This window comes from Crinia signifera, chromosome 3, assembly GCF_055691185.1.
Source record: "Crinia signifera chromosome 3, ASM5569118v1, whole genome shotgun sequence".
Lineage (NCBI taxonomy): Eukaryota > Metazoa > Chordata > Amphibia > Anura > Myobatrachidae > Crinia > Crinia signifera.
In genome coordinates this window covers 160,329,946-160,343,239 of record NC_139219.1, presented here as the reverse complement: position 1 = coordinate 160,343,239, position 13,294 = coordinate 160,329,946, and the positions used below count along the sequence as shown (strand labels likewise).

The 13,294-nt window shown below is 42.4% G+C and overlaps 2 protein-coding genes across 3 annotated transcripts in view; one reads left to right on the top strand and one right to left on the bottom strand.

Moving 5' to 3' along the window:
- Nucleotides 1–13,294, bottom strand: part of LOC146063912 (uncharacterized) — a 152,667-nt gene that overhangs the window by 89,263 nt on the left and 50,110 nt on the right. The window lies entirely within an intron of this gene.
- The window catches only part of SLC35F1 (solute carrier family 35 member F1), a 298,410-nt gene that overhangs the window by 262,306 nt on the left and 22,810 nt on the right, over nt 1–13,294 (top strand). Inside the window, exons 5-6 of the mRNA XM_083176820.1 lie at nt 322–490; nt 9,017–9,069. Of these exons, the coding sequence (XP_083032946.1) occupies nt 322–490; nt 9,017–9,069 (222 nt within the window). The remainder of the gene's footprint in view (nt 1–321; nt 491–9,016; nt 9,070–13,294) is intronic.

Sequence of the window (13,294 nt, the reverse complement as noted above, 5' to 3'; positions counted from 1 at the left end):
TACTTTGTTATATACTGTATATATTCTGCTTGTTTTAAGTATTTTGTTAATTTTGATAACTAAAATCAGAGGCATATACTGTGAACATGTCACATTTAAAATGTACTACAATGGTTTAGATAATGAAGCATTACTTGTGTTTTATTAAAACAATATGAGCAGCTTGAGGTTAGTTGTTACCATAGAACAGGTGAGAGGGCAGCTTCGATACAGTACAATTGCTCATCATCCAGTAAGCCACAATGAAACAGTTGAAATTAATGTTTGAGACTGGTTTTGTTTTCTAATTTTTTTTTATTTATTTTTTTATTATGTCTGCAGATTTTTATCTAGGAGATAGTAAACTAATTGGAGATGTCTTGGTTCTCGGAGGTGCCACTCTGTATGGCATTTCTAGTGTATGCCAGGAATATATTGTTAGGAACCTTAGCCGAATTGAACTACTGGGTATGATTGGACTTTTTGGATCCTTCTTCAGCGGTATACAGTTGTGAGTATAAAAAAAAATAATATTTGAACCATACTCTACATTTATGGATAGACAGAAAGATGAACTGACACATCAAGATATTAATATATTCACTTTTGTTTAGGTTCACAAATAAATTAACAGTGACAAAATTAATTGGAATAAATTAGGATACGTTTTACATTATTATGACTGTTCCAACTAAAGAAGTGTATTATACATGATTGCATGTGTGATAACAGCAGTACTTTTGTATTAGAAGATTGTTATTAGATTTATAGAAATATATTAATTTCCATACCACTCAAAATGTATATCTGTGTTAACTTTATTTGGAGCCTGACATTAAAATATTGGATAAAAAGTAGGGATGCGAAAAAACCCCGGTGTTTTGCTGTTGGTTCTAATTCATCATTGTGTTTTAGTTTTGGCAAAACCAACCCCAAGGGTTTTGGTTTTCTTTAAAATCAAGAAACATTGATAAAAAATAAAATCTATATACTGTAGATAAAAATTTATAAAATCAGCTAAATCATGTCATTTGGTCCTGTTTATATGCAATTCAGAACTCGAGTTCAGGTTTTAAATCCAAGTTCCGAAATGACAACAGACCCACGCCAGAACTCTATTCTGTTCCACCTAGAGCCCCAAAGTGATTCTGAACTGGGACTTGATTCAACTCAGAACATTGCAAATGTCATTCCTCATACATTTATTACACTATGAGGGTTATTCTAATTGCGTCGGTCCTCCGTGCATTCACACGGAGGACCGATGTTGCGCGTCTGCATAAGAGCGTTTCTGCGCATGTGCAGAAGTAGAGTGCATGCACCCACGCCTAGACGGCGTGTGTGGGGGGGGGGCTCTATTACCATATGGGAACGCCCAGCATTCCATGGGCGTTCCCATGAGAACACTGGGCGTTCTCATGGTAATGAGGCCATGACGGACATGCTGGGCCGGGCAGCTGACATCACCGGATATAACATAAAAGAATTTGCGCACACCTATGGTGTGTCCATTTGAAAGGGTGTGTGGCCTCGTCGCAAGGCATGTGCCTTGCCACACACACTGTAATGGTCATTACACATTATGCCACACCATAATAGTCATTAAACATTATGCCACACACCATAATAGTCATTACACATTATGCCACACGCCGTAATGGTCATTACACATTATGCCACACACCGTAATGGTCATTACACATTATACCACACGCCGTAATGGTCATTACACATTATGCCACACACCATAATTGTCATTACACATTCTGCCACACATTGCAATGGTCATTACCCATTATGCCACATACTGTAATGCTCCACCAGTGCCCCCATCATTTCCCTTTACAATTAATGCCCCAGTGGACTCAACATTCTGGGCTGACCTCCACCGCTGCTGCTGGCCACGAGACTTCCGTGATGCTCTGACTAGCAAGGTGCTGTCTGCACCCAAGTGTCACCCTTCAGAGTAGAGACACCATGCCTGTACCTCCTGAACTTACAGAGCTTCAGCTACAGGGCCTCCGGCACCGCCGGCCATATGAAATGCGACGCCGTCTCTTGAGCCAATCATCTCAATCACATGGCCCCTGCACTACATAACTACATGCTGCACTATACCAATACCCTAAATCAGGCATGCCCAAAGTCAGGCCCGTGGGCCAATTGCGGCCCATGCTGTCATTTCAAGCATCCCGCAGCCTCCAGCTGGAAGCGGGCAGAGCATCAGATGTGGGAAGCACAGCACAGGACACTAAAGGTGGGGCCCCGGCGAGCTTGCCTTTACCTTGCTGTCTGCGGAGGTGCCGGCCGCCACAGTGAGATGTGTTTGGCATCTTTCGGGTGAGTATGCATCCTACCCCTGCTGCTGCAATCGTATATCACCCTACTCGACAATCACAGTGACAGTAGTGTGTGGAGAGGGGGGCAGCAAGGGGGAAGCTTGCTCCCGTAACATGCAGAGCGGAGGAGGGTAGCAGCGAGAGCCCAAACATCTCCTATCCTTGCAGTTCCTGCTTTGCCTCTCCATCCTCTGGCTCACACAAGGGGCTGGGAAACATACAGAGAAGGGAGGGGGCAGAGTGGGGGACATACAGTGAAGGAGGGTCAGGCTGGGGGACATATGGAGGCAGTGATGGACATTAAGAGAAGGGGGAGCAGGGGCAGGCTGGGGGACATACAGTGAATGGGGGCAGAGTGGGGTACATAGTGAATGGGGGTCATACAGTGAATGGGAGTCATACAGTGAAGGAGGGTCAAGCTTGGGGACATACAATGAATAAAGGTACTGATGAACATTAAGAAAAGGGGGCAGGCTGCGGGACAGAGTGAATGGGGCAGAGTGGGGAACATACAGTGAATGGGTGACATACAGTGAAGGAGGGGCAGGCTGGGGGGACATAAAGTGAATGGGGGCAGGCTGGAGGAAATACAGTGAAGGGGCAGGCTGGGGGACATAGAGTGAATGGGGGCAGAGTGGGGTACATAGTGAATGGGGGTCATACAGTGAATGGGAGTCATACAGTGAAGGAAGGTCAGGCTTGGGGACATACAATGAATGGAGGCACTGATGAACATTAAGAAAAGGGGCAGGCTGGGGGACAGAGTGAATGGGGCAGAGTGGGGAACATACAGTGAATGGGTGACATACAGTGAAGGAGGGGCAGGCTGGGGGGACATAAAGTGAATGGGGGCAGGCTGGAGGAAATACAGTGAAGGGGCAGGCTGGGGGACATAGAGTGAATGGGGGCAGAGTGGGGGACCATTCTGATGTGATTAATGATTCAAAGAATGTCAGGCTGAATGGTCGGCCCCCACACATTTACACTTCACCAAATCTGGCCCTCGTCGCAAAAAGTTTGGACATCCCTGCCCTAAATGCTACACTACATCCCCCTACATGCTGCACTATACCACTACACTACACACTAAATCCCCCTTACTACTACATGCTACATTTCCAGCAGTAATATTTAAACTTTTAACTGCCAACCTCCATGGGATTCCCCCCTTTCTCAGCCCCCCACATGCTCCAGCTGGGGGACAGCCATTAAGACCCACTGGAGTAGCTGCTGGACTGACTGACCTTTTATTAACACACTGCAGCAGTCCTGCGGGGTAGCACAGTGTTTATCAGGTGATGTGGGAGCCATGGCTGTGTGCAGGCAACTACAGCCGATGGGAGAGCAGGAGATGGAGGCGGACCTGGGCAGGAGAGCTGGCGTTCCCTCAGCCTGGGAGGAAGTGAGGACCAGGAAGCGCGGTCAGGCAGGGCGGGGGTACATACCGTTCCCCTACAGTATGGAGGCGGACAGGGGTGCCACAGTCTAGCACCAGGAGCCATCCCTTCAGTTAGATGCATGCTAGCAGCAGCATGTCAGCACAAGCAGAAGGAGCGCCCCGGGGGTGAAGCAGCAGCACTATCCTCCACACAAATCTGGCACCGATAGGATAGCATGGGTGTAAGCATTAGGGTGTGCCTGTGCAAACCCGTGCACACGTCTATGCCCGTGGTGCACTCGGGAGGGAAGAAGGCGCACGGCTACAGAGTCCACTCTCTGCTGCTTAAGCAGGCAAGCGGTAGCTCCCACGCCTGCCACTTGCCACAGCAGCATCCTGCTCCCCACAGACCCCGCCAGCACTTGCTCCTCCAAGCTGCCGCGGGGTCTGCCTCACCATTGTTACGCCACTGTCACCAAGGCAGCACCAGCACACTTACATGTTTAATTAGTCTCATATGTGACAACATTACGGGCTCTATGTTGCCTCTAATCAGATGCTGGCAGCTGGCTTCTATTCACACTGAGGGGTATATTTACTAAGTGAACACAGCAACCAGATTCTAGCTATTATAGTACAAAAGGTGCTAGATTAATGATACGTATCATCTGATTGGTTTCTTTGAGCAACATCTCCATTTCTATAAAACCCTCACTTTGGTAAGAAAAAAAAAATACCCCTGTCTGTGTGCAAGGGGGAGATCGGGACCCAAAGTTCTGGTTTCAGGAAGGGGAGGGGCCGGCCTTCACTTCTCCCTCTCCTCCAGCCAGCACAGAGTACCTCCTGAAATCCTTTCCTCTGTCCAGTCCGGTATGAAGTCAGTGGATAGACAATGTCTAGGTAAACCACTATTGGTTAAAAGTGACTAGATTGACACCTGATTTTTTTCAATAAAAAGGTGGATTTTCAAACTTTTCATGCACCAAGTGAGCATAGAGTGGGAATATAACAGTGTGCAGAGTGCAGTGAGCATGACGAGTGAGCGTACAATTATATAGACACCCGAAAAAATTTTAAACTTGACATTTTGACTGTCAAGCTTGCCTGTGTCGACCATAAGCTTGTGCCGACCTTTTGGCAGTGTCGACCTAGTCAGAGAGAGTTAGTCTAACTCATTACAGCACTGCTGACAATGCCACTGGCTGGAGGCTGCTAGCCCAATCATTGCAGTGGGCGTGGACGCATAGCACCACTGCACCGCAGGTAGTCCGGCCACTGCTTTGGTACTGTACATACGAACAGTACATAAATGAAAATGTACATACATCTAACAGTTAATAAGAATGCATATATAAAGAAAGTATTTCATGAATAAAAAAACAGCTTGCTTCTTGTTAATTGCATCTAATGTTGAAAAATATAAAATGACAATACAATGCAAAAATATAACTACTATCTCACAAAAGGTTTAAACCAAGTGGAATTGCACTGTAATTTCCTTAAGAAAAATACATTTCCTTTAAATTTTTCTTTCTTTTCAATGCTCAGCCACGGGAATAAGCTAAGCAAGTGCTAATGTTGTCTGGCAGTGATTGGCTTTAAGAACCTTATGCTAGTTTGGAACACAAAGTGTATATACACACACACACACAATATATATATATATATATAAATTATCTTCCGGCCGGCACTCTCAGGCATACAATACAACCTTGCGTCTGGAGCTCAGTCAACCCCTGTGGGGCAATATACACACATCCACCTACGGCTTCAACGGACTTCTTTGAAATAAAACACTGCACACTCAAGTTGAGATTTGTCAGCTGACAAATCTCAACTTGAGTGTGCAGTGTTTTATTTCAAAGAAGTCCGTTGAAGCCGTCGGTGGATGAGTGTATATATATATATATATATATATATATATATAAACAGTCCAATAAAAGAGCACTCACCAGACTTTTTCTTCAGGATGCAATTAAAAAAGGTTTAATACGTCACCATATATTTATGTCGGTATGTCGACGTTTCGAGCCTCACAGGGCCCTTTGTCAAGACCACAATATAGATGGGTATACAGCTCCAAAATGAGATGATATATGATATATATATATGCTCTTCTTCAGGCAATAAACAATAGTAATAAACGTTGGCATATTTACAAATACCGCCGCCTTTTGCATCCAGACACCAAATTCGGGTCAAGCGCCCTGGCACTTCCCAGTGACTCACACACACACACATCGGCATCATTACCATAACAACCTGCTGTGCGTGACATTCACAAATCGCGCTACCAGCTGACCCCTCACCATAGTGACTAGAATCAACAATATACATGAATTTAAATAAACCACAGGTATTGGTGGCAGAAAATGGCATTGAACACAACACATTCTCCAACATCATAGACATCACAGTATATTAAATTTCATCCCATATAATAGTCAGGTATAGTAACTAAAAGTATCAAATTATATATAGTTGATCAATAAACAAGCCAATTATTTGTAGGTTATACATACATACATACATACATTACATAACAAGAAGCAACGTAGAACCAGACACCTCATTTAGGGCCAGATGAATCAAGCTTCGAAAAGTGATACATTGGAGAGTGATAAACAACCAGGGCCGGTGCTAGGGTGTTCGGCGCCCCCCTGCAAACTAAAAATTTGCCCCCTCAATGACTGCTGAAGGCGCACAATGAAAAAAACACATAATGGGCTTAGTAGCAGCAATACCATATGTTGTATATATATTGATGTCTTACATTTAATTTGTGTGGTTTTAGATAAGCATATTTAATTGCTTTTAAAATAAGCAGTTTATCTATTATAACTCTGCTTTCCCTGGTGGTCTAGGGTGAAAGTACTCAGCAAGTGTTTATTACCAGACAACCTACCCCTCCCCCCTTTCCCAGCAGTTTTGGGGTTGGTGGCAGCCAGCCCAGTACACCTACCCCAGGCAGTGAAGAGAAAGCAGGGCTGTCCATGCTCCAGCTGTAGCTCCAGGCATGTCCCGCACATGTAACACAGGCAGCGCAAAGCACAGCAACATTGCAGCTGCCCCAGCGGTGTCCAGGCTATTGCTGAAAATACTGGTAACTGGGACACTCGCGGTGGGGAAGATCCGAATAAGCGATAGCCAATGCGGTATTCAGCTCTGGTTGTTGTTGTATGACAGGCGCAGTATTATTATTATTATTATTATAATTTTATTTATAAAGGCGCCACAAGTGTTTCGCAGCGCCGTACAAAGGAACAATACAGGGAGACAAAACTTGGCATATCATTGAATAAATAACAAAAATAGAGTACATATAAAGAGTGCCACAGTTCAATACACATTACAGCTTAAATGTAAGTAGTGAGGACTCAATCATCATACAACTAGAGTCTTGAGGCCAATGATGTAGATGAGTATGCAGACGAAGATGGTCACTGATTGTTGGCGTATAGGAGAGCTGTGAGTGAAATGTGAAGAGAAGTGGGCTTTGACAACAGGAGGGAAGAGGGCCCTGCACTGAGGAGCTTACAATCTAGTAGGAAGGGGAGACAGACAGATTACAAGCAAGTGGGTGGTGGCTAGATAGCAGGATGTAAACAGGCAAGGGGTCGGAGAACCATCTGGTTCATGCAGTGGAAGGGTACGCTTTGATGAATAGGTGAGTTTTCAGTGAGCTTTCAGTACAGGAGGCACCGTGTCCCGGCAGAAGCAGAGTGATAGTGCAGGGAGAGGCTTGAGCGCCTCTTCAGTCTGGCACCTCCCTGCACTGCAGGAGCCGCTGAGTGGGTAGCGCCGGCCCTGTAAACAACCAGCCAATAAGCTCCTACAGTACCTCTCATTTTTCAAACCCAGCCTGTAACATGACAGAAACAGAATATTATCTACAGAACTCACTGTGCCCTGAGCAGCAAATTGGAAAACACCAATGGAAAAAGAATGGAAATTCCTAATCGCATGAGATATAGAAAATATTAAAATATATTTACGTATCCAGGGTTTTACAGAGCAAACGGAAGGGTACATTCACATTACTTTGAACTTCTCTGCGACATATCATATACAAAAAAAATCAAACAGAAAATACATTCATAGGGCAGTATTCAATGAGAATTTTGACGATGTGCAGCGAATCCTGTTTAGGATTCGCTGCACATTCGCCACTGCCCGCCGCGTTTCGGAGCCTCGCCGCTCCAGTATTCAACGAGTCAGGGGCTCACTGCCCCTGACCGGCGAATTTTAACTCCTGCGGCGATGCCGCAGGGTGCCTGAGGACGTCGGCAGGCAGGGAGATGGAAGTCTCCCTGCCTCCCCCAGAACGTTTGTGGGGGGAGGTGGGCTCCCCGGGAGCCAGGCAGCACAGGCTGCCCCCCGGGATAGCCAACAGGGGACCGGGTATTCACTACACCCGATCGTGCATATGTAATGATCGGGTGCAGTGAATATATGAATATCTAATGAGCGGCTCGGCTCCCGGCCCCCTGCTGGCTGCTCTGTGTAAAAAAAAAATATATATATATTTTTTTAATTAAATATATATTCATGTGCTTACAGCACATGAATAAAAATAGCATGCCCCTCCTCAGAATAAAATTCCTGATTTTTTTACACCAAATGTAAAAAACAAAACACTTTATTTTAAAAGTTCACATTCCACTTCACCATAAAAAGATATCGATTGCTACTCGGTGAATCATGGCGATAAAAACCTTGAAATGTATTCGCCATCTGGTCATTGAATAGGGTGATTCACCATTTTAGTCCAAAAAAAAATCGCCTTACAGCACGAAAATAGCACAAAATCGCCATAAAACATGGCGAATCAGCCTCATTGAATACTGCCCATAGTGTTTTACTGTAAACTATAAACAGTTCTTATTAGGTGATGTCTCATCTGATATGGGATGGTGGTATAAATCCTTAGAGATTAATCTTCCTAATCAGTGTTTCAGTAGTTCAATTATTATTAGCTATTAATTATTCCTTAATAAAATGTGCTCATTTATTTTACTATTGTATTTAGTTTGTAGTCAAGCCAGTGGTAATAATTTTTAACATCAAACAAAAATAGTAACCTAAGAGGAAACACTTATTTTATTGCCATAAACAATACAGTGTGGTTCTGTGTAGGAAGTTCAGGTCAGCAACTGTGACTAATACATTTTTTATACACATTATTTCAGGGACAACAAGCCATAATTCATTTTGTATACCAGGTACACCGGGAGAGTAGACATGTTATTTCTAGAACTGATCCTATTTTAGATTGACTGATTATAATGTGTCTAAAATGAAAACATATATTTCCTTTCAGAGCAATAATGGAACACAAGGAGTTGTTAAAAGTACCTTGGGACTGGCAAATAGGTAAGACATTTAAATTCTCCTATAAATAATGCTTAGCTAAACAAGGAATAAAGACCTTGCAATATATCAAAACCGGAGTCGCTTCATAACATTCCCTAAATGAGCTATCCACATACTGGCTTATAGAACATTTACTGCACCATTATCTTTGGCACAGAACAGCAATATGTGGAGATCATTGGGAAAATGAAATCACAGAGGATGACACTTTCCCTCCAATGTGAACCAGAAGATTATGAACAGTGAACACTATTAACAGCAATGACCATAAAAACAAATACTTAGGCAAAATGTAAATGCATAATTCTCATAAAATAAAATTGCCCAGAGCAAACTATGCATAAACCATACAAATGACATAGCAATAATGATGTCTGCATAGAGAATGCTGGATAACCATACATCTATGTCTGCCCACAGTGATAGTCACCAGTACAAAGGCTTACGGCGTGTTTGTTTTATTAAACTGTCTGTATAATGCCATGTCATACTGTCAATTATGGAAGCACGCATTAAACTTTGTTTTAGTAATAAATACTCATTAAAATGTACTTAATAGCTATAGCATATAAAATAATAAGCTATAGTATTTATTTTTATATGATGAAATGTGCTTGGCATTACTGTTGAGCAATTTATCACTTTTTGAGGCTTAGTACATCTTGCCCTAGGTGTGTACCTTGCTTTACTTTAATACAGGAGATGGTGAACAGGGGGAAAAAACACTGCATAAGTATTGCTAGAATTACCCAGCCCATGGCATCATTGTTATCCTACTGAGGACATGGGTTTGATTCCTACCATGGCCCTAACGGTGCAAAATTTGTATATTCTCCCCGTGCTTGCGTGGGTTTCCTCCGGGTACTCCGGTTTCCTCCCACAATCCAAAAATATACAGGTAGGTTAATTGTCTCGAAACAAAATTAACCCTATAATTAATGTGTGTGTGTACATGTGGTAGGGAATATAGATTGTAAGCTCCACTGGGGCAGGGACTGATGTGAATGTTCAAATACACTGTAAAGCGCTGTGGGATATGTGTGTGCTGTATAAATGACTGTTAATAAATAAATAATAGCAATATTTGTAACTGGGGTGCTACGTAAACAAGTCAATAGTTTTCACTAAGGATTGTCTTATGCTGGGTACACACCAGAACGATTTGGGCTCAACTCCCCCAATTTTGATGCGATTTTGACCAATTGCATGAAAAAAAGCAGAATTGGGCATGTTTTCAATGCGATTCCGATCCAATGCACATCCCCATCGGTCGATTGGTCACTTTGCAGACTTTACCTGCTGCACTAAAGATTCATCATCTACATTGGATTGGGTAAGGATCATGTGCAGATCACGTGCTCCAACAGATCGTGCAACCATCATACAATTTCAAGGAAATCATCCCACGATCAGGGTCATTCTGCTGTGTACCCTACTTTATACTGGCTCACAATAAATAATAAATCTAAAATATAACCTTTTGTTCATTCTTGTTCATAATCGGCCAGCTAGGATGGATGTTGATCACTTTTACCAGTACCTGCAGTATTCCACACTATAATTAAGCACTATATAGTCAAAATCGGATCAAAATTGAATAGACATCGAACAGTTTTCAGCTGCATTCGATGCCGATTCGATCCCGATGTGATCCCAATGCACAGCACTGTGGCATTGAAATCGAAAAATAGACTGTGCAGGTTTGACTATATTGTACAGATCTGTAATATATTGCCAAAATCGAATGTGTGTTGCTTGCCAGGCGTTTTGATCCCGATTTGATCCAGATCAAATAGCAAGGCAATCGTGATCTGATTTGTGTGTATACACAGGACAGAGATGTTTATTTTAAGCAGTAAAAAAGACATACAGAGGTATGTCCTGCTATAGTTCAGCAATGTATCTCCTCTACTTCAATGAAAAAACATTGCTGATATAAGGAAAAGTGCTAGCAACTTGTAATGGCTCATTTAGCAAAATTGCTATTGTTGCAAAATGTACATTAAACTAAAGCAATCAGACTCTTGCTTTCATTATCCAACTTGGACAAGAGAGAAAAATGCTAATTGCTGATTAGTTTATGTGGCTCAGTGTAAATGTTGTACCTAAATGCAGTGCTAGTAAAGGAGTGTTACGTTGGTATTCACTAACATTAAAGAAGTTAAAAAAAAACACATACACAGCCCCCCTCCCCACACACGCATTGTACTTGCAAATGAAATATTTAACATACTGTATAAGCACAATTGTGTAATTTCAGAACAATTTTCCTGTTTTTTTGTGCAGCCATATATTATATTCAGCCATTGTGCAGCCATATATTATATTCAGATTTCATACATACAATATTGCAGTAAAAGTTATAAAACAGTAAACCCATAACCTGGTAAATAAGCTCACTCAGGTGGACATTCATGATATCATCATTTCTGACCACGCACCGATCGCACTGGCCCTAACCTATCCTAACATGCACAATGTAGACCGCTTATGGCGTTTCCCTCATAACTTAAAACAATCTGAGGATTTGAAATCATATCTGATCTACCATTGGACAAATTATGTAGATGATAATTTGGACTCTTGGGACCGACCAGTCCTTTTTTTGGGAGACTTCTAAAGCAGTGATGAGGGGGCACGTCATAAGTTATGTCTCTCGAAAAAGAAAGGAAGCCAAAGTAGAATACGAGACACTGCGAGCGGCTATGCTTGATTCCCTTCGGGCTTATACCGCATATCCCACAGAAGACTCCCTAGCCATTTATAAGCAATCCCACCAGCTACTAGAGACTTACTTGGCAACACAGGCCAAATCTTCCCTACAGTATACTAAACCTAAATATTATAAATGGGGAAACAAAGCGGGTAAATTCTTGGCATCATTGTCTAAACCATTCAATACCAGAAATACAATCACTTCCTTAAGGAGTCCCTCTACTGGCAATATAGTAACTAAATCAAAAGACATCTTGAAATTATTTCACACTTATTTTGCAAACCTCTTTCAAAACCCACCACTTAGTCCTGACAATCAAATTCAGTTCTTTAACGATATTACGCTCTCTAAACTAAACTCAAATCAAAAAGAAGCCTTGGCAGGAGCCATTACTCTAGAGGAGATCAATGAAGCTATTTCTGGTCTTCCACTGGGAAAATCGCCGGGTCCAGATGGCTTCTCTGGGGAATACTACAAACTACTACAACCCTTATTAGCCACAACACTATTATAATTATACAGAGGGATACAAAACAATAGCACATTATTCCCATCTTTTAATGAAGCACACGTGATGCTTCTACCCAAGCTAAATAAAGACCCTACACTAATGACCTCATATAGGCCAATTAGTCTGTTAAATGTTGACTTTAAACTATTGACAACAATTATGGCCACTAGGCTGCAGGTCATCCTCCCTTTGCTTCTAACAGACCAGGTTGGCTTTGTCCAGGAAAGACATGTGATAAAAGCTATCCACATGGCAATCGCAGCAGTAATTATAGCGGGGGATCCATCCGGTGAAGACCGGATGCTCCTAAGTTTAGACATAAATCGGGCGTTTGACACGGTTCTGTGGTCTCACTTGTTCAGGGTATTAGAGGGCAGAGCCTTTGATAAGGGGTTCATTGGTCTGATTCAATACTTTTGCCAAATGCCATCACCTTCACTGTTAGTTAATGGACTGGTGGGAGAGAAATTCTTCCTGGAAAGAGGCACATGCCAGGGATGCCCATTGTCCCCTTTACTTTTCAATCTTTCCTTAGATCCCTTGTTAAGAAAGCTCAATTATGATCAGGCATTCCAGGGCATAAAATTGGGTCCACAGGAAATTAAGATCTCAGCTTTCGCTGACGATATCTCCTATACATTAGTAATTCAGAACAGTCCCTTCCTACTATCTTACAGAACATTTCATCATAAAGTTAATTCTCAGGACTTCATATTAACCTGGACAAGTCTATTGCAATGTCCCTAGGAACAGATAGGAGAACTCCAGCCTGGGCCTGACCATTTAACCGCCAATGCTTGGGAATTCTCCTTCCACGCAATATACACAACTTATATAAATTAAATATTGATAGAGCAATCCAGGTGTTCAGTAATAATATTAAATCATGGGTAGAGCTAATCTGCTAAAGATGGTAGCAATCCCTCGGCTGTTATACTCAATTCAATCCCTTCCGATTCTATTGACAAAATCTGATATAACTCAAATTACCACGCTCA